Source organism: Lynx canadensis, chromosome D2 (genome assembly GCF_007474595.2).
Source record: "Lynx canadensis isolate LIC74 chromosome D2, mLynCan4.pri.v2, whole genome shotgun sequence".
In the NCBI taxonomy this organism is placed as follows: domain Eukaryota; kingdom Metazoa; phylum Chordata; class Mammalia; order Carnivora; family Felidae; genus Lynx; species Lynx canadensis.
This window is the reverse complement of record NC_044313.2, coordinates 53,581,720-53,603,768: the sequence shown is the minus strand read 5'-3', so window position 1 is coordinate 53,603,768 and position 22,049 is coordinate 53,581,720. Positions and strand designations below refer to the sequence as shown.

Genomic DNA, 22,049 nt, shown 5'->3' with positions numbered 1-22,049 from the left:
ATGTGCTCTATCTATACAATGGAATGTTACTGAGCCATAAAAAGGAATAAAATACTAATACATACTATGACATTAATGACCTTTAAAGACATGCTATTTTATAACTGGCAGTTTGTACCTATTGATCCCCTTCACCTGTTTTGCCCATTCCCCCACCCCCACACAACTGAACACCAACAAAACAAATAATATTATTAAAAATGGGCAGAGGACCTGAATAGACATTTTTTGAAAGAAGATGTACAGATGTCCAGCAGATGCTTGAAAAGATGCTCAACATCACTCATCTTCAGGGAAATGAAAATAGAATAGCTAGTGTCAAAAAGACAAAAAATAACAAGTATTGGCAAGGATGTAGAGAAAAAGGAACCCTTGTGCACTGTTGATGGGAATGTAGATTGGCATAGCCACTATGGAAAACAGCAGGGAGGTTCCTCAGAAGATTAAAAATAAAAATATCATAGAACCTAGTAATTACACTTCTGGGTATTCACCCAAAGAAAACCAAAATACTAATTCAAAAACATATGCACCCCTATGTTTATTGCAACATTATTTACAATAGCCAAGATATGGAAGCAACCTAAGTGTCTATCAATAGCTGAATGGATAAAGAAAATGTGGTGTGTGTGTGTGTGTGTGTGTGTGTGTGTGTAATGGAATATTATTCAGCCATAAAAAAGAATGAAATCTTGTCATTTGCAACAACATGGATGGGCCTAGAAGGCACTACGCTAAGACAAATAAATCAGACAGAAAAAGACAAATTCCATATTTCATTTATATGTAGAATCTAAAAACAAAGCAAAACAAACAGCAACAAAAAACCAGAAACAGATTCATAAATATAGAAAATTGGTAGTTGTCAGAGGAGGAGTGGGAGGATGGGTGAAATAGGTGAAGGGGATTAAGACATACAGACTGCCAGTCATAAAATAAATAAGTCATGGGAATGAGAAGTACAGCACAGGGAATGTAGGCAATAATGTCATAATAACTTATATGGTGACCAATGGTAGCTATGCTTATTGTGATAAGCATTTTGTAATATATATAATTGTCAAATCGCTATATTGTACACCTGAAAGTGTTGAATACAAAATTGTATTCAACTATAGTTCAATTTAAAAAAAGAATATCATATAAATGTCACCATACAGTATGTAACCTTTTGACAGTGTCTTCTTTCACTCAGTATAATGCCTTTGAAATTCATGCAACTTGTTGTATTAGTAATACATTTCTTTTATTGCTGAATAGATTATATGGATAAGCCATAGTTTATTTAGTCACCCTTTAAAGAACATTTGGGTTCCTTCTGTTCGAGCAATTATGAATAAAGTTTCTGTAAGCATTCATGTACATAAGATTTTACTTCTTTAAGGTAAATATCCAGGAGTAGGTCATATGGTGAATGTATAAGACACTGCCAAACTATTTTCCAGAATGACGTTATCATTGTGCATTTCCTCTGACAAAGTATGATGGTTCCAGTTGCTTTGTATCCTCATTAGCACCTTGTATTGTCAGCATTTTCACTGTAGTTACTCTAATAAGTTGTAGTGGCATCTTATTGTGGTTTTAATTTGCATTCCACAATAGCTAATTATGTTGAATATCTTTTCATGTTCTTATTTATCATATTTAGTGAAATATCTGTTCAAATCTCTTGCCCATTTTTATTTAGTTGTTTTCTATTGTTGAATTTTAAGAGTTCTTAATATTCTGGATACAAATAAATCCTTTGTCAGATATATGTCTTGCAGATATTTTCTCCTTTTCTTTCTCTTAATAGTGTCTTTTACAGACCACACATTTTTAATTTTGATGAAGTTCCATTTATCATATTTTTCTTTTATGTATCATGCTTTGGTGTCATGTCCAAGAACTCTTTACCTAACTCCAGATCATGAAGACCTTCTCCTTTGTTTTCTTCTAAAATATTTATCGTTTTATGGTTTAGATTCAGATGTGTGGTCCATTTTAAGTTGATTTTTTACAATGTTTGAGGTTTAAGTCAAAGTTCATTTTTTGCATATGGATGACCAGTGATTCTAAAGCCATTTCTTTGAAAAGATTGTCCTTTCTCCATTGAATTTCTTTTACATCTATGTCAAAAATGTAGTGGCCTTATTTGTGTGGACACATTTATAGACTCTATTTTATTGATTTATGTGTCTGTCCTCTCATCAGTCCTGATGGGTTTTAAATAATTAAAAACTGCTATTTGTTATACCCATATTACACAAATAATAGTAATAACAACTACTGGAAAGACCTTTAATTACCTCTTCATAATACACTGCTGCCATTTCAAAGTTCTCATTGACTTCTGCTTCAAATGCGAAGAGTCGAAGCTGTTCATTGCTTGTATAAATGGTTGAAAGAGCGTGTTGGACATCATCTGGCATGGTCTGTCAACATCAAGATGTTAGTTAGACAAAACAAAGCAATTACAAGTAGAGAGTCTTATAGGAATAAACTAGATGGGAGACCTCAGTCACAAGGTTGAAAACGACATTGGAGTTTCTTATAGTTCAATATAGTAAGAGAGTAAGAGTGAACCAAGAGAGACATCTCAAGGATGAAAGAGAAGGTCAGGTATATGAATACCAACAATCTAAGCTCATGGAAGTGAGTAAAAATTAATTAGAACAGAACTCCCCTCCTCAGCACTTAGGGCAGTCAAAATCCTTAAGTAAGCCTCCTTTGACCTCAAACAGCTTCCTTAATTTTCTCTTGTGTATGGGATGAATATTATCATTTTTAGGTGCCATGACATGAAAAAGGTGGTAAGCACTAGCTAGAATCTTCAAACATCAAAAAAATAGGAGACTAAGGATAAAGCTTTGGAAGTTACCTTTGCACATTCAGTGGGATATATAAATATATCCCCAAAAGGAAACATTTTAGAAATAGCCAGAAAGGTAGGGAAAAACCCAGAAAAATATTATGTCCTATATACCATCCAGGAAAGCAGTTATAGTATAATAAGTAATCTCCAGGATCAGAAGCTACTGCCAAGGAAGACCTCCAATTCTTTAGAATTTAGAAGTAAAAAAATTATCAGTGACATTAACAAGTAGAGTTGCTAAGGGATGTAGAGAGTAAAGCTTAATTTGAGATGGGCCAAAGAGAGCTCCTGGTTACAGATTATGTCTCTGTTCTTTGTTCTTTTTGATTTTGATGATCTTGACCTCCAAATTCCTCCAGCAACATACTACAATGCCTAAACCAGAAATACTCTACCTCTAATATCCTGTTCCAAGAACCTATGTTATAAGCCTTCAATCTTTTTGTCACTTAATCCCCTTAAAACTACTCTCTGACTTCATTTCCCTCATTTCTAATATACCTGTCTTTTCCCAACTGTGTAATACCGGACCTCATGGCCATCCACTCATACTACTCTTACCAGCAAACTCAGGTCCCAGGCACCTTGTCCTTTGCCTGCACTTGGCCTGAAAATTCCCAAATTAAAACAGTCCTACAGGAGCTGCTAATTGGTCCAGAGGAAGACTGCATACACACAGAAATCTCTGAGCTGCCACAGATTCTTTGGCATTCAGTCTTAGCTAAAGGCCTTTCATACTCAGTAATCTATGTATTTGTCCTTGTTTAGCAACACATTCCATAATACTATGATGCAGTGTCTAAATTTCCTTTCTTCAAGCTTTTCATTCAACCCTTACTCCCTTCATTGTCCAGTAAACACATTACTTCGCAGAGGAAATGGAAATCATCGGGCCAGGGATACCTCAGCTTTTGAACACCATACTGATATAGTTTATTTCTGTATCCACTGTATCTCTTTACTTTCAGTCTGAAGAAGCATCACATCCTTCTCTGTTGCAAGACTAATCTTTCCATCTAACTTCTTGATTCTTTCCCATTTGTATATACCCTGGGTTTGCCATCAATTATTCTCTCTTTCCTTCTATTTTTAATTTCTCCCAGTCTGCTGACTCCTTCTCCCAAACCGATGGACATGCTAAAGGCATTTCTAGCTTAAAATGAAAACCTTGATAATTTCTGGCTACTATTTTCCTACTTCTTCCTTTTATCTTCCAACTTCTTTTTCCAGTTTATTTATTTATTTTCAGAGAGAGAGAGAGAGAGAGAGAGGGAGAGAGAGAGAGAGAGAGTGCACAATCAGGAGAGGGGAAGAAAATAGAAGGAGAGAGAGAGAGAGAATCTTAAGCAGAGAGAGATCTGACATGGGGCTTGATCTCAGGAACCTTGAGATCATGACCTGAGCTGAAATCAGGAGTCGGACACTCAACCAAGTGAGCCACCCAGGCGTCCCCCAGCTTCCTGAATTTATATTTATCTGTTTCCTAAGCACTCATTTACTCCACAATTCATTATAATTTGAATCCTCTCCATTAGTCCAATGATACTGCTATGTAAAAGTTAATAACCTCCTTATTTTCAGATCCAATGAAAACTTTTCAAATTTTGTTTTTCTTTTTCTCCAGTTTTATTCAGATATAACTGTCGTGCATCACTGTGTAAGTTTAAGGCACATAGCTTAATGGTTTGACTGACATATATTGTAAAATAATTACCATAGTAAGTTTAGTTAGCATCTATCATCTCACATGGACACAATAAAAAGAAAAAAATTTCTTGTGGTAAGAACTCTTAGGATTTACTCTCCTAACAAGTTACAAATATATCAAACAACAGTGTTAGCTATAGTCATCATGCTGTACATCATATCCCTGGTGCTTGTTTATCTTGTAACTTGAAGTTTGTATCTTTTGACCGCCTCGTTCCAATTTCCCCTTCCCATTCCCCAGCTTTTGCTTTTCATAACTCCTAGGAATATTTGACAATGTTGAGTACTTTTTCTTCTTAAAATTCTCTTCCCTTAGCTTTTGTGACACTACTGTCTTCTGGTTCTTTTGCTCTTTTAACAATTCACTTATCTCCTTAATTAATTCTTTTATTCATCCATCCCTTAAATGTTGGTATTTCTATAGTGTTCTACCACCAGCTTGCTTCTCTCTCTACTTATGTTTTCCTCAGCAGCTCCATCTATAACAATAGTTTAACTAGCACCTACAAGTATATCTTGTTTTATTGAGCTTCAAAGATATTGGTTTTTTTATTTTTATTTTTTTTTACAAATTGAAGGTTCATGGCAACTCTGTGTCAAGCATGTCTGTTGGTACCATTTTCCAATAGCATTTGCTTACTTGTCTCTGTGTCACATTTTGGTACTTCTCACAATATTTTAAGCTTTTTTATTGTTAATTATATTTGTTACGGTGATCTGTAATCAGTGACTAGGACTCAGTGAAAGCTCAGATGATGGTTAGCATTTTTTAGCAATAAAGTTTGTAGGTTTTGTTTTTGTTTTAGAGAGAGAGTGTGTGTGTGAGCTGGGGAGAGGGCCAGAAGGAGAGAGAGAATCTTAAGCAGGCTCCACACTCAGTGTGGAGTCTGACATAGGGCTCAATCCCATGACCCTGGGATCATGACCTGAGCAGAAATCAAGAGTTGGACACTCAACTGACTGAGCCACCCAAATACCCAGCAATAAACTATTTTTTTTAAATTTTTTTTAATGTTTATTTATTTTTGAGAGAGAGTGAGACAGAGTGTGAGCGGGGGAGGGCCAGAGAGAGGGAGACACAAAATCGGAAGCAGGCTCCAGGCTCTGAGCTGTCAGCACAGAGCCTGACGTGGGGCTCGAACTCATGGACTGCAAAATCATGACCTGGGCTGAAGTTGGACGCCCAACCGACTGAGCCACCCAGGCGCCCCTAAACTATTTTTTAATTAAGGTATGTACATTGTTTTTCTAGACATAATGCTATAATTGCACATGTAATAGAGTATAGTATAGTGTAAATATAACTTGTATATGCACTAAGAAACCACAAAATTAATTTGACTCGCTTTATTTTGATACTTGCTTTATTACGGTGGTCTAGAATCAAATCTTCAGTATCTCCAAGGTATGCCTATATGCACTTATGGCTCCCCAAATCTCATCTCCAGCTCAGATCTCACTCTTGAGAAAAATCCCACAAGAGCTAATATTCAAAAGTAATTTCAATATCACCTACTTCCCACTAAATCTGCTTGTGTTGTATTTCTTGTCCCACTTACTGGTACTACCCGTTACCCAGTCATTGAGCCTTAAACTTAATCTTTGCCCCCTTTTCCTACTTACTATGTAATAACCAGTTAACATCACCAGTTTCACTGCATCTAACCCAACTGACACACTGTTATCAGTGTTTTTCATAAAATGTAGATTTGATCATACTATTCCCCGGTGTAAAATAATTACATTTATTGCTTCCAAAATGCTAATAATAGAAAAGGCAAAACTTCTTTCTGTGGCATACAAGGTCTCCATCCATATTCCCAACTCCCCTACTAGGAACTTATTGATCCCTGGCTTCACCTCCTGCTTCTCTGTTCCTTAACTAGTTTAGCATCTGTTCCCGAACTATATGCAGTTTCTGTGTATCCCATATGCTTCCAAGCTTCCAAGCTTTTGTGATGTTACCTATGACTCCAATACTCTGAATCCTCCACTTTGAGAATTTTTTAGCCTTCAAGCTCAAGCCACAGCTCTTCTGTGAATCCTTTCCTGACAGGTCTCAGGGCAAAGTTGATTACTTTTTATTTAGGCATCTCCTAACCTGCTTTACCATGGACACACCCCTTCACAGCATTGACCTCACCCTGCTACACTTATTTGTATTTTATGTCTCTCTCGTCTACTAGACAGGGATTCCTTGGAGGCATAAGGCAACAGTAATTACCACCTAATGTTCAATTTTGAAAGCAATTCATCCAAGTCATCTGTGCCCAAGGCAGGATTGTTCTCTTAATGCTAGCTAGGATACTGGACATTCCTCACCTTCCTCTTCCAGAAAGGCTAGACAAGTTGAAAGAAAAAATGATGGTGACAGAGAAGAAAATCAAGTGAAGGAAAGAACAAATAGAATAGAGGGTTTGAGGAAGCATAGCTGCTTAGCGACTACCAATAGGACAAAAAGACTTTGGTTTTTGTCATAGTTTTCAAATAAACCACAACTGTATACATTTAAAAATGAGCAAATGAAGGCAATATGCAAGCTGTGCAAATACAGATATAAACAGATAAATGGGAGGAGGGGGGGCACCTGGGTGGCTCAGTCAGTTAAACGGTCAACTCTTGATTTTGGTTCAGGTCATGATTGCACGGTTGTGGGATCAAGTCCTGTGTTGGACTCCCCGCTGAGCGTGGAGCCTGCTTGGAATTCTCTCTCTCCCTCTCTCTGCCCATCCTCCCCACAAAATAAATAGATAAACTTAAAAAAAAAAAAAACAACAGACAAATGGGAGAAGAACAGGCTACCTGTCCAATGAAAAGGCATGTTTGAAGCATCATTGTCATATAGGTCCAATATCTGAAATCTCATAATGTTTCTTGGTTTTGATTGCCAATATCAGAGAACAAACTGAGAATTACACACATTCACAGAATAAATAAAATGATGATTTTTGTTTTACAATTTGCATTAGCCAATTTTATTTATTGTTTTAATCGATCACATTTCTGTTTGCTGAATTAAGGAAGAAAGGAATCAAGGAAGGAGGGAATCATTCAGAGACTTTGATGCCTTAAAGAGAAAAGGAAGGGCTCTCAGTTATTGATCACCTACCTGGTTTAAGGCCACATGCATCTGATCCACCAAGAACACATAGAGCTCACTAATAAATGTCTGCAGTTCCTCCTGACTTTCAAATGATGTTGTCTTCAAATACTTCTCTCTCACAATCTTTACTACAGCATGCTGTAAGAGGTATAGATCACCCATTTGATAACAGAGTCCAGTACCATGCTGACAACACAGGCCTCCCTTGAGCATCTGGTCTAAGGCTCATCAGAACTTCAGAAGATGATTGGTTTCTCCCTTGGTGACTGATAAGAGTGTCAGCTCTGATTTTCCTCTGATTTTCGACATACTCTGCATGACTTCTTTTCTTAATGTCATCACTAATATAGTCAATGCAGAACTCATATCATGTGAAGAGAGTTATAAAGCTAAAGACCTCAGCATTAGGTTTATGTATTACATCTCTCATCATGGCCACATGATACAAGAGAAAAAGGCCTGATTTGACAGTCTAGAGAATGGAATTCTGGTTCTAATCCTGCCACTGTACAACCTCAAAAATTACAGTTAGTACCTCATTTTCCTCATTTGTTATATGGATGTGTGTTTCTGGTATTATTATCTTACTTCAGAAGATGATTGAGAAGCCAAAGAAAGATAACAGGTAGGTGGTGAAGCTTAAAATGCTGTACAAATAACATATTGCTATAGCCATGACAGCTTTTATTCCCCTTAAGTTAATGTTATTGTCAGGTTTTGTACTAAGCAGTTTCCATGCATTATATTATTTAATTCTCATAATGAACCCATGTGATAATATTAGTATTATCCCTTATTGTTAGGCAAAGAAATTGAAGCTCAAAGAGATAAAGTCACCATCCAGCTAGTAATGGCAGAACCAGGAATTAAACTAAGTTGTAATCGTGCCATCTACTGAGAAGAGTGTTTTGCCTCCATCAGCATCAGTGTTTTTCACTTTATTATTTCCATGTGCTTTCTTTTTATCTGTTTTGTACAGGACAGGACACACAGTAAATGTGCTCAGAGAGGCAATCCAGTGTAGCAGTTAAGAATATGAGTTATGGAGCAAGATTGCCTAAATTTAAGCCCCATCTTTAACCTTTACTATCTCTGTGATCTTAAGGAAATTACTTAACCAATTAATATTGCATTTCTCCATCTGTAAAATGAGGAATATCTACCTCATAGGGTTGTTGTGAGGATTAAATTAGTAAAATGTGAAGCATTTAAAAATTTGTCTGGTGTAAGCAAACACTCAATAAATGTTAGCCATTATTATTTGGGTAATTATTATTAAGTAAATATTTCTCAAATCTTAGTGATTGTGTGGACGATGGAAAGGTTGGCAATGGGAGACAGAGTAGTCATGGAATCAGTAACATGTACAGAGTTTCATCCCTGCAACATGAAACCTGTCTCAAAACTTGCCCCCTCAAGTAAAGACTTAGTTTCTTAAAAGCTCATACTTGAAATGAATACTGAACCATTCCAAGGCTTTGTACAAGTAGAGTTTGTGGCATTCTATCATAAGGCACATTGCTAGCAAGAATGTGGAAGCATAGCTGGACAACTATAATTAAGAATGTAGAGAAGATGCTTCATAAAAATCCATGGAATAATTAAATGAATATTTACCTTGAGTTGTTCTTTGAAAGCAAAGTATTTTCCAGAGCAGTTAAGTTCATAGTTGAGCTGGCACTTCTGTTCCTCTAGGGTTTCACTATCCATATCACTCCCTAGTTTGGCCACCTGTTTTCCAAACATCCTGTGATACTCATCCAGAATGGCTCTAGAAATATTTTTGATCTGCATGTGGTAGTCACTCACCGCCTAGGAAAATACAAAATGTCTGGAAAGAGGCCTCAGAGAGATCAAGATGTGTAATGGAAGTCTGAAACTGGATTGAGTTTTACATTCAATACTGCTTTAGGTACAAATTGCCCTTTTCAGCTCAGAGACCAGCCAAAGACTAAACACTATACACTATTCACTGTCTGCCACTGGTCACAAACAAAACCAGGAAGGGAAATATATGCAGCTACAATTTCTCACCCCTTCTGGAAAACATACTGAAGAGTCCATGCCTTATTTTCAAATGGGTATACTCAACATGTTATTATAGTTTCACTTTAGCTTTGGCACTTGCCTTTTGAGCTCCTCCTGTCCGACGGGTAAGAGGCGGCCTTGGCGGAATCATATCCTTGACCCTGTACCAGGAAAAAAAAAAAAAAAAAACAACAAAAAATAAACAATTATCTGCAGATTTATGTTCTCTTATTCATAACTCCAAAGAGCCTATACGAGGGAGATCTAAGGTCTGTTCCCACATCACACTTGAGCACTGTGCATTTCTCTCATATGAAAGCCTAGATGTGAACCATAGAACAGTATATGGCTGTGAACTAGATAGGGAAGAAGCCAGGAAGCAGCTACTCAGAAACTAACTAAGTTGTACTTTTTTTGGCTAATTTGAGCCCTGGCTTTACTCACACACATTTTTTAAAACTGCTATTGCACTCAAGAGACTGTTTGACTCAGGAGTTGGAAAGATATGGGTGTTATGATTTTAGGTGCACTCAGAAGAGTCTCTGATAGCATGAAGTTTTGGAAATCCAAATGGTACAAGTCAAGTGAAAGCTTTTCTTTCCTGTCCATCGAGGATAAAAAGTGTACTCTTGGTCATAATTTATGACTGCATTCAATTACAATAATGATACCAGACTTTGTGGTGAGTAAGAAAGTATATTTTGTCACTGTCAACCTACTTATGCTAAACTTTCTACCTTCCATTTTCAGGAGACCTTACAAAAACTAGAGGAAATTAAGTTCTAGTTCTTCCTCCTTGTAGCTTCAGATTCCTGCTGAAGTATATAATACTGCCTTAAAGTTTATAATCAAATTCACAAATTCATTTTTTCTTTAATAGGTCATATGTAATTGTATATCTCTGCTCTTGATTTCTAATTTTAATTTTATTTAATAGGTAATACATTCATGATTCAGAACTTAAGAGGCATGAAACAACATATACTAAATTGTCTCCTTGTTATTAGCCTTGTTGACAACCTTGTCTTCCAGCCACCCAATTTCCTCTCCAGAGACAACGTTATCTATTCACTCATTCAAAATATATACTGACTGCCTATTATCCATCAGTCACTTTTCTAGATGCTGGGGATAGAGCATAAAACAAAGTAGATAAGAATTCTTGCCCTCATGGAGCTTGAATTCTAGCAGGGAAAGAAAGACAATAATTAAGATAAATATGTTAGTGATATGTGCTGTGAAGAAAAATAATGCAGGAAGGCAAATAGACTATGTTGGGAGCTAGGGTGGTGAAGTAGGGAAGCACATTTCATCAAGACACTTTACTGAGATGCTAACATTTGAGGAAAGACCTCAGGGAAGTGAGGAAGCAAGTTGTGTAGATATCTGGGATAAGAAAAGTATAGGCAAAGAGAACAGAAAGTGTAAAGGCTTTGCTGCAACAATGTGCTTGGCATGTGTGAGGAATAGCAGGAAGCAAGTATGGCTGGACTGAAAAAGTGAGAGCAAAGTACATACAGAATATGTAAGGAGTTGTAGGCCATTGTAAGGACTTTGACTTTTACTCAGAGTGTGCCAGGGAGTCACTGGTGGTTTCTGAGCAGAGGAGTTACACCGGTTGACCTCCATTTTAACACAATCATTATTGAATGTTGTATTAAGAATTGTCCAAATGTCCATCGACTAAAGAATGGGAAAAAATGTGGTACATCCATACAGTGAAATCTAATTTAATAACAAAGAAATGAAGTACTGATACATGTTACAGTATGGATGAACCTTGACAGCATTATGTTAAACATGAAAGTTGCACACATCCTAGGATAGGATACATGCTCAGAAAAGACCAGAGAAGACCCCAAGCTTCCACCACTGACTGACCTATAGTCCCAGTGCAAGCAGGAAGTGAAGGTTGAGGCAGAAATGTAAACAGCCTTGTTAAGTGTTAAAAGAATGCTCCAGTATGGAATCATTTGCAGACAAAAGAAATATTTTTTGTTTTATTTTTATTTGTTTGATTATCTTAAGATCTTGGCATTTAAGGAAATCTCAATCAAAACATTGGCTGAAAAAAACAAACAAACGAAATAAACCAACCCACACTGGCTAAACACAATCTACAACTTCAACAATTAAGAACAGCAAACCCTGGGGAAGGGGAAAATCAGATTTCCAAAGTTTGTATAATATCCAAATGTCCAGTTTTCAACAACAAAAAAATCACAAAATGTACAAAAAACATAAAAGTGTGCCTCTTTCAAAGGAAAAAAATAAATCTATAGAAACTGTTCCTGAAGAAGTCCACACTCAGACTTGCTACAAAAAGATGTGAAATAAAGCAATTTACTCAGGCTCAAGAGCTAAAGGAAACCACAAACAAGGAAAGAGAAATCAGGAAAATGATGTATAAACAGAAAGAAAATAGAATATCAGTAAAGAGACAGAAATTTAAAAAATTTTTTTTTCTTTTTTCAACGTTTATTTTATTTTTGGGACAGAGAGAGACAGAGCATGAACGGGGGAGGGGCAGAGAGAGAGGGAGACACAGAATCGGAAACAGGCTCCAGGCTCCGAGCCATCAGCCCAGAGCCTGACGCGGGGCTCGAACTCACGGACCGCGAGATCGTGACCTGGCTGAAGTCGGACGCTTAACCAACTGCGCCACCCAGGCGCCCCGAGACAGAAATTTTTAAAAGAACCAAACAGAAAGTCTGTAGTTGAAAAGTAAAATAACAGAAAGGATAAATTTACTAGAAGGTTCAACAGATTTGGTCAGGCAGAAGAAAGAATGAGCAAATTTGAAGAGAGGATAATTGGAATTACACAATCTGAGGAACAGAAAGAAAAACAAATAAAAAAAAGTAAAGAGAGCCTAAAATCTGTGGTACACCATCAACATACACAATGTGTGTGACCAACATATACCCTATGAGAATCCCAGAAGGAGAAGAGAGAGAGAAAGGGGCAGAAAGAATTATGAAGAAATAATGGCCCCAAACTCCCAAAATATGGAGAAAGACATGAATCTATATATCCAAGAAGCATAACAACTTCCAAGCAGAATAATCTTGAAGAGATCTACATTAAGATAAATTGTACTCAAATTGTCAGAAGCCAGAGACAAGAGAAAAACTCAAAAAGCAATGAAAGGAGTGACTTGTCACAAAAGATAAACAGATAATTTCAATAATGTCAAAAAGAATAACACAAGCCATGGAGGCCAGAGGTACTAGAGTAACATATTTAAAGTTTTGAAAGAAAAAAGAATGCCTGCCAAAAATTCTATATACAGCAAATTATCCTTCAAGAATGAAGAAGAGATTAACAAAATAAACAAAAACTAAGAGTCTATCTTAAATACAGAGAACAAACTGAGGGTGGATGGAGGGGTGGGGAGAGGGGAAAATGGGTGATGGGCATTGAGGAGGGCACCTGTTGGGATGAGCACTGGGTGTTGTATGTAAGCCAATTTGACAATAAATTATATTTAAAAAAACTAAGAGTCTATTAGTAAGACCTAATTTATAAGAAATGCTAAAGGGAGGGGTGCCTCAGTGGCTCAGTCAGTTGAGCATTCGACTTCGGCTCAGGTCATGATCTCAAAGCATGAGTTCAAGCCCTGCATCGGGCTCAGTGCTATCAGCATGGGGCCCACTTCAGTTCCTCTGTCCCCCTCTCTCTCTTTCTCGAAAATAAATGCACTTAAAAAAAAAAAAAAAAAGAATGCTACAGGGAGCCCTTCAGGCTGAAATGAAAGAACAACTAGTCAGTAACTGTAAGGTAACTGAAGAATAAGGAACACTGGTAAAGGTAAACATGAAAGCCAGTATTATTGTACTTCTGGTTTTAAACTCCTTTTTACTTGTTTGGGGAGCCTGGGTGGTTCAGGTCATGATCACACGGTTCGTGGGTTCGAGCCCCACATCGGTCTCTGTACTGACAGCTTGGAGCCTGGAACCTGCTTCAGATTCTGTGTCTCCTTCTTTCTGTATCCCTCTCCTGCTCACCCTCTGTTTCTCTCTCTCAAAAATAAACAAACAGTAAAAAAATTTTTTTAAATAAAAATAACCCCCTCTTTACTTGTTTGTAGAAGGCAAATGCACAAATTGTAATTAGAAATATTTGCTAATAGGCACACAATGTATAAAAATATAATCTGTGACAATAATAATATAAAAAGGGAAAGATGGAGATATAGAGAGGCAGGGTGAATAGTATTGAAACTTAGTTGGTATTATTCCAATTAGATTGTTAAAGGTTTAAGATGGTCATTATAGGGGCACCTAGGTGGCTTAGTCAACTAAGCATCCAACTCTGGGTTTCTCCTCAAGTCATGATGTCATGAGTTCAAGCCCTGCATAGGTCTCCTCACTGTTAGTGCTTGGGATTCTCTCTCTCCCTCTCTCACTGCCCCTACACTGCTCTTTCTCTCAAATAAATAAACAAACTTAAAAAAAAAAAAGATGGTCATTATTATTTCCAAGGTAACCACTAAGAAAAAAAAATGAAGATTCAAATTACTAAAATCAGAAATAAATATGGGGACAGTACTCCCCATTTTTATAGAGGTAAAAATAAGTATAAGAGAATACCATGAACAGTTGTACATCAACAAACTGGATAACCTAGATGAAATGGACAACTTCCTAGAAACACAATCAAAGCACTATGGTACAATATAAAAAAAGTTTTTTAAAAATTGCACTTATTTATATGTGACATGGGTGTGTATGTGTGTATTTTAGGAACTTTAACTCCAGAAGGATAAATACCAATTTTTTAAAAGTGGTTATCACTGGGGCACCTGGATGGCTCAATTGGTTAAGCATCTGACTCTCGATTTGCGCTCAGGTCATGATCTCATGGCTTATGGGATCGAGCCCTGCGTCAGGCTTTGAGCTGACAATGCAGAGCCTGCTTGGGATTCTCTCTCTCTCTCTCTCTCTCTCTCTCTCTCTCTCAAAATAAATAAATAAACATTTTAAAAAGATTTTTAAGTGGTTATCACTGGGTGAGTAGAAATCTGAGTATTTTTATATGCTTGCTGATCTCAATTTTCTCAAAATCTTGACTATTTTTAAGTTGATGTATTTATTTTTGAGAGAGAGTTTGGGAGGGGCAGAGAAAGAGGGGAAAAGAGAATCCCAAGCAGGTTCCACACTGTCAGCACAGAGCCTGATTTGGGGCTTGAATTCACGAACCATGAGATCATGACCTAAGCCAAAATTAAGAATTGGGCGCTTAACCAACTGAACCACCCAGGTATCCCTTGATTTTTCTTTTTTTTTATGCTGAGCATATACTGCTTTTGTAATAAGAAGACAGCTATAACAAAAGAAACTTAATCTGGGCTAAAAAACCAGAAAACTGTCTGCTGCTTAGTCTAGGGAAATTATATTTACGGAGACAATCTGAATTCCTTTTATTTATATCTAAAATGTTTTTGCAAAAAAAAAAATATATAAATATAAGAACCATTGCTACACACCTTCTGTCTAGCTCCTCTGGCATTCGCTTTGGAACCAAGGCTTTGTCCAGCTGAATCTCCAACACAATGTATGTGCCTGCTTCTACATATTGCTGTAAAGATATTTTTCTCTCATTTATTCTTTCCATTAAGAACAGATATTTATGAACAAATTTTAGTAACATAGGATAACATATACAATATAAGAAAATTGCATATACAACTATACGTATATAGTGTGATCTTGACTGTCAAAATATTCTTTATATAGAAAAATAACTGGAAAGAAAAATAGTTACAGTGGTTATCTCTTGCATAAAAGGATTTTCAATTTTATTATTGGAAACTTCTACCTCAGCTGAAGCACTGTTTAACTTGTTCAATACTTTTCTTGTAACTGTTTTAAGTGAATGCTATTCTTTCTGCCACCAAATCTTCCAAGTCCAAGCATTTCCAATCAGAAATATTCTGACATTCCCATTCACAGAATCCACATCACCATCTACCAAATGCAGTTTGATGGACATTTCTATCCAATTTTTTTTCCAGCACCCTAAATACAGCATGTCCAAAATTTATCATTTCCCTTATATTGATCTCTCTTTGACTTATGATTTTGTAATCCTTCTCGAAAGTGAGGCTTGAAACCTGTGTTATCTTTAGCTTTTCTTCCTCAGCACCCTTAAAGCTCCCCAATTCCAAATCTTGCCTCTTCAAGTTTCTGATTTTCCTTACTACAATCTCTTCCCTAAATCAAACTATCATCACACACTCACCTGTACAATTAGAAAAACCTATAAACCAATATTTGAAGCCCCTACCCCAACTTCATTTTCTCTGTTTCACTTCCTTGCAAGAGTTCTACCCTGAAATACATAGGAGGTCTTATTTCTACATGACTTAAAAACCATTAATAGGAGTCTCCAAGATGAAGCTCAAGAGTTCCTTATCAGCTACATAATGAAGTCCAAACTTGTTAGCAAATCTTTCAGTCTTTCTACAACTCAACACAGCCTCTCTCTCCTTTCTCACCTCCGTCTAGAAATTCTCATTTCTTTTCATCTCTATTCCATACACTAAATTAACTGATACACTCTAAATTCTGCTACCTTCTTTGTGTCCTGACTCGGGCTGTTCCTTTGCCCTGAAATGCCTACCCTCTCATCTTCATCCGGCAAACTATTCTCTTCATCTTTCACTACTTAGCTCAAATGCCAGCTCTTCCATGAAGCCTTCTGAGACTACTTTATCCTAGGAGCGATTCATCTGTATTATGTGAGCCCAAACAGCACTTTTATTTGTACCTCTATTATAATATTCATCAAAATTCTGTGTTATGGTTAGTTATGTACCAATCTGTTTCACCCACCAGACTGTTGAGTGTCTTGAGGGCAGATGAGTAAATGCTACAGATGATGCATCTCTGCATGATTTCTAATATATAATACAGCAGAATTACTAAAACACATAATTTTTTAATGTTAGAAAGGACCTAAGGTTAATTTGGTACTACCTGCTCATTTTAGAGAGTCTCAACAAGACAAAGAAATTTACCCAAAGTTATAAACTAGTCATGGCAAATATGGGATGGTAATTGAGATAATGAGAATTTTTCACAATACCATACTATCTTGCTCAGTAAAAAACTGATGAATTTAAACTTAATTTTCCAACTCTTTATGCATAGTTACCTGTCCTTCTGGATTGTGGCTTAGAGAGGGTTCAAATTCCAAAGGAGTATCTGAGCTCTGAGATTTTATACTAGGTGCTTGCTGAAAGAAAATGAACATGCCTCAAAAACTGAATTCTTACATGGTCTTCCCAATGGCAGGAACAATGATCATTAAGTTGCAACAAAAGGCAAACTAAATTGATGCAATTCACCCAATAATCAGTACAAGCCTGTGAAATGTAACAAAACTAGCAAAATCATCACCTTCTCAACAACCTACCATATCCCCAGGCCTAGGCCTTCCTTCTATATCCTTTTCTTTGACTGCTTTATCTTCTTTCAGGTTCTTTGAAACAACTAGTTTAGACAATGGAGAATTAATTCCTCCGATTTTATTATTCTGAATCAAATGATGGCCAGTATCCCGGAACAAGCTAAATAAACATTTGGTCTGAAAAGAAACAAACAAACAAAAAAAATGCAGTGAATCACAGGTGAATGATACAAATTTGAAAGAAACTCACATTATTCTTTAAAAACATTTAGTTTTCTAGATAATTTCAACATTGTAGAATCAGAGGGAAATAGGGAAAAGAAAAACTTCACTGAATCGCCTACTTGTTGAACAGGTAAAGCCCTCATAGAAAATTAGCTATCTATCCTATCATTTAAATTATTACAACGAGATTGTTCAACATCGCTTGGTTTTGGTGTTTCGTAACTCTTGTTCCTAGAAAACTTTTAATTTTTGATACATAATTTCAGATTAACTTTAAATGGTAGATATGGGAAATAGGTTCAAGAATTCCTCACATTTACACAAATGGGTTAAAAAGGCTTAGGGCCCAGAGCTGCTGCAGGGCAAAAGCCCCCAAAGTTAGCTAGCTAGACTAGCTAACTAGTAACTTGTTATCTTTAAAATTGCATGCTCCATCAATCTGAAACTTTAAAGAAGACAGCTAATCAGTTGTATCACCTACAGGAAACTACTTATCATCTGGCACCAATATATTACTGTGCTTTGACCACAACTTTAAATGCTACTTTCCTCTCAGACCCTTTGCTTCGTACACATATGAGTTAATGATTCCTGTTTCCTTCTGCACACTCACCACGTATGTAAAATCTTGAGAACTCAATAAATATGGAGACGAAATCCCTGTTCAGGGCTCTTATCTCCTCCCAGACATTAGCCTCTCTCATTTTCATTTCTGTGTCAGTGTCTGCTCTCTTGCCGGACAAGAGAGAATTTAGGATTCCTGATCTGTAACAGGTAGAATTTATTTCTGCATAAGAAATATCTAATTACTACTTGCCTATCAACTATAATTGGAAAAATAGGGCAAGTTTAAAATTCAAACTAAAAATTTTGTATGGGAAAATCAAACTATAGATAAATGAAGAAGAATCGTAACATTTTTTAATAATTTTTTTATACTTATTTATTTTTGAGAGAGAGAGAGAGAGAGGGAGACAGAGTGTGAGCGGGGCAGGGGCAGAGAGAGAGAGAGTGGGACACACAGATTTTGAAGCAGGCTCTAGGCTCTGAGTTGTCAGCACAGAGCCCCAAGCGGAGCTCAAACTCACGTACCATGAGATCATGACCTGAGCTGAAGTCAGATGCTTAACCAACTGAGCCACCCAGGTCCCCCAGAATCATAACATTTTTTAAACTAAACAACATGGTTGGAGTCTAAATAGAATTTATGCTGAGTGAAAGAAGCCAGACTAAAAAACAAAGAGAGGAAGACTGGTCAGAGGTATGAGAGGATAAGAACAGACACAAGAAAGTTTGGGGGGGCAGGAAATGGATAATTGCCTTATCTTGATTGTGGTGATAGTTTCACTGATGTGCTATAAATATTCATATACATGTCTTTGTGTAAATGCAGGTTTTCAGTTCTCTTGGGTAGGTTCTTAAAAATGATTTTGTTGAGGGGAGCACTTGAGTGGCTCAGTCTGTTGAGTGTACAACTTCGGCTTAGGTGCTGATCTCATGGTTCATTAGTTCAAGCCCCACAGTGGGCTTGCTGCTGTCAGCACAGAGCCCACTTCAGATCCCCTGTTCCCCTCTCTCTCTGTCCCTCCCTCGCTTGTGAGAGCCTCTCTCTCTCTCTCTCTCTCAAAAATAAGTAAACATTTTAAACAATGATTTTGTGGGTTGTACGCTAAGTTAATGTTTAATATAGATTTTCTATGTAGTTTTTCTACCAAGTATTAAGATTGAAATATTGAAATTTCTAAATGTCAGATTATCTCTCTTTCAATTCTGTTAGTTTTTGCTTTAAGTATTATGAGTTTCTATTGTTAGGTGTGTATACATTTATAATTTATATATTTATTCTACACAATACTTTGTAAATTCTTTCTGATTAATTGACCCTTTAATCATTATGACATGCCACTCTATGTTGTTAGTCCTGTCTTGAAGTCTATTTTGTCTGATATAAATATAGCCACTCCGCTCTGTTATGTTTTCTATTTGCATAGCATATTTTTTCCAACCATTTGCTACAATCTCCATGTATCTGAATCTAAGTGTGTCTGTTTTTAAATAGCATATTACTGAATCTTGATTTAAAAAAATTTTTTTTTAATTCATTCATCAGTCATTTTTGAGAGAGAGAGAGACAGAGTGTGAGTGGGGGAGGGACAGAGAGAGAGGGAGACACAGAATCCGAAGCAGGCTCCAGCCTCCAAGCTGTCAGCACACAGCCCGATGTGGGGCTCAAACCCATGAACCACAAGATCATGACATGAGCCAAAGTTGGATGCTCAACCAACTGAGCCACCCAGGCCCCCTGAATCTTGATTTTTTTTTAAATGTGGTCTTATAATCTCTGTCCTTTCATTGGGGTAACACTACTTACATATAAAGTTATCATTGAAATATTTACATTTATGTTTGCCATTTTACTATTTGTTTTCTATATATCTTCTGTCTTTTTTGTTCCTCTGTTCCTCCTTTAAATGCCTTCTATTATGTTAAATATGTATATGTACACACACACACACACACACACACAATTTTCTTGGCCATCCTAACTAATCACAATGTATATCACACTGATATTAACTTAATTCTGGTATAATGTAGAAATTTTAGCACACTGTAGTTCCATTCTATCCTCCCTCCTTTATGTTACTATTATCATACAAATTAAATCTATACATGTTATAACCCAACAATATAATTAATGCTTTATATAATGCCTTTCAAAGAAATTAAGAGTAAAAATAAAAAAAATACATACTGTATTTCTGAAATCTTTTATATTAACTTAAATTTAGACATTTCTAGTGCTCTTTGCTTCTTCCTGTGGATTCAAGTCAGCAATCAATGCCATATCCTTTCAAGCAGAAGAACTTCCTTTAGTGTTTCTTACAAGACAAATTTGTTAGCAACAAATTCTTTCAATATTTATCTTTGGATGTCTTTATTTTACCTTCCTTTTTGATTGCTAGCTTTTTCATTGAGCACTTTGAATATGTTATTCTACTGCCTTCTGGATCCATTGTTTCAGAAGAAAAATCAGCTGTTAAATACATTGCAACTATAAGCAATGAGTTGTTTTTCTCCTGTTGAATTCGTGATTTTCTCTTTGTCTTTCAGCAGTAAACTCTAATGTCTATGTTGTAGATGCCTGTATGCTTATCCAACCTGGGATCCTCTGAACTTCTTGGATATGTAGATTAATGTTTTCATCAAACATGAGACATTTCTAGACATTATTTTGCCATGTATCTTTTCTGCCCCTTAGTCTCTTTCCTGGGACTCTCATTTCAGTTATGTTGGTTGCTCTCCACAAATTTCAACCAACAGCATTGCTGGGCATAGGTCCTTCATCCACTGCTCCAAATTGTGTGAGTCTTCTTCTATGGCAGCAAAGTTGCTGGTCCTCACAGTCTATCCTGCCCTAGAATAATCACTGCACTGGTTAAGCTAAAGAAGTGGAGTAGGGAACAACTTAGGGAAGTTTTAGAAGCAGCCCTAACCAAGAAAGCCTCAAACTCCATAGTTTTTCATGCATTAATACTTCTCAGTTTGTTGATGCCTTTGGTCAATTTCCAGAGTGCTGAATGGTTTTTTTGTCAATTTGTCCAATTTTACAGCTGCTTTTGGTGGTGGTGGGGAGAATATTTGACAATCTTCTCACTCAGACATAGCCAGAAAGATTTCCTCTCCAATATTATATGTATATATATACATATATACATATATATTTAATTATGATTATATATTTTTTAAAAGTTGTGGTCATATTGAATGTAGTTTTATACCCTGATTTTTCATTTAACAGATTATCACATGTATCCTTTCATGTTTTAAAATTTTTCATAAGGTAATTTTTAATGTATATACAATAGTTACCAATCACCCCTACTACACCCCTAGTACTACACTCCTAGTACCTTACATATTTTATCTCTTTTAATATGTAAAACAATTCTAGGAAAAAAGCACTGTCTTCATTTATAATAAATTTATTTATAATAAATCAATTAATTAATTAAAGTTGAGAGAAACTTAGTCACTTGCCTGAAGTTACCCAGCTGGTTAATTCCGGAATTGAAACTAGAGGCTGACTGACATCAAGGCCTATAACCTTTCAATTATAATATACTACTTCCCTCAGATATATCTTCATTTAGTAAAATTTGGATACAGTTCTACTTATTCCTTTAAAATAGATTCCTGGAAGTAGGAATGCTACAGGAAAAAATATAAGTATTCTAAGCTTCTTAATACATACTGACAAAATTTTTTTCATGGTTTGTACTAATTTACACTTCTAGCAGTGAATGAGAGTTGCTTTATCACACCTTTCCCAACAATGGGCATTACCATGTTTTAAAGAATTGACTAATTCTACAGGTAAAATGGTATTTTATTATTATTTTAATTTGCAGTTGTTTGATTCTAAATAAGGCCAAATGTTTCTTCTTCTTTTATTTATTGACCATTGGCATTTCTTTTTTTGTCTAGTACCATTTCATGTACTTTGCCCTTTAAAACAAAATTAGTGTGTTTTTCTTATCAATTTGATAAAGTGCTTTATATTTTAGGAATAGTAACCATCTTTCCTACATATATTCAAATATTCTCCCATTTTTCAGTTACATTGTAATTTTGTTTATGATGGTTTCTCCTATACATAGAAGCTATTCATTTTTTGTTAATCTAAATCTTTTATATCTTTCATTGCTCTCAAGCCTA

General features: G+C 36.1%; 1 protein-coding gene across 6 annotated transcripts in view; it reads right to left on the bottom strand.

The window, feature by feature from the left end:
- CFAP70 (cilia and flagella associated protein 70) overlaps positions 1–22,049 on the bottom strand; it is a 112,043-nt gene that overhangs the window by 46,204 nt on the left and 43,790 nt on the right. For all 6 annotated transcript variants that reach the window (XM_032595218.1, XM_030334368.1, XM_032595220.1 and 3 more), the window contains 7 exons: positions 17,112–17,282; positions 16,851–16,931; positions 15,181–15,272; positions 9,793–9,853; positions 9,282–9,476; positions 7,671–7,802; positions 2,289–2,414 (listed from right to left, as the gene is read on the bottom strand). In XM_032595218.1, the coding sequence (XP_032451109.1) occupies positions 2,289–2,414; positions 7,671–7,802; positions 9,282–9,476; positions 9,793–9,853; positions 15,181–15,272; positions 16,851–16,931; positions 17,112–17,282 (858 nt within the window). The remainder of the gene's footprint in view (positions 1–2,288; positions 2,415–7,670; positions 7,803–9,281; positions 9,477–9,792; positions 9,854–15,180; positions 15,273–16,850; positions 16,932–17,111; positions 17,283–22,049) is intronic.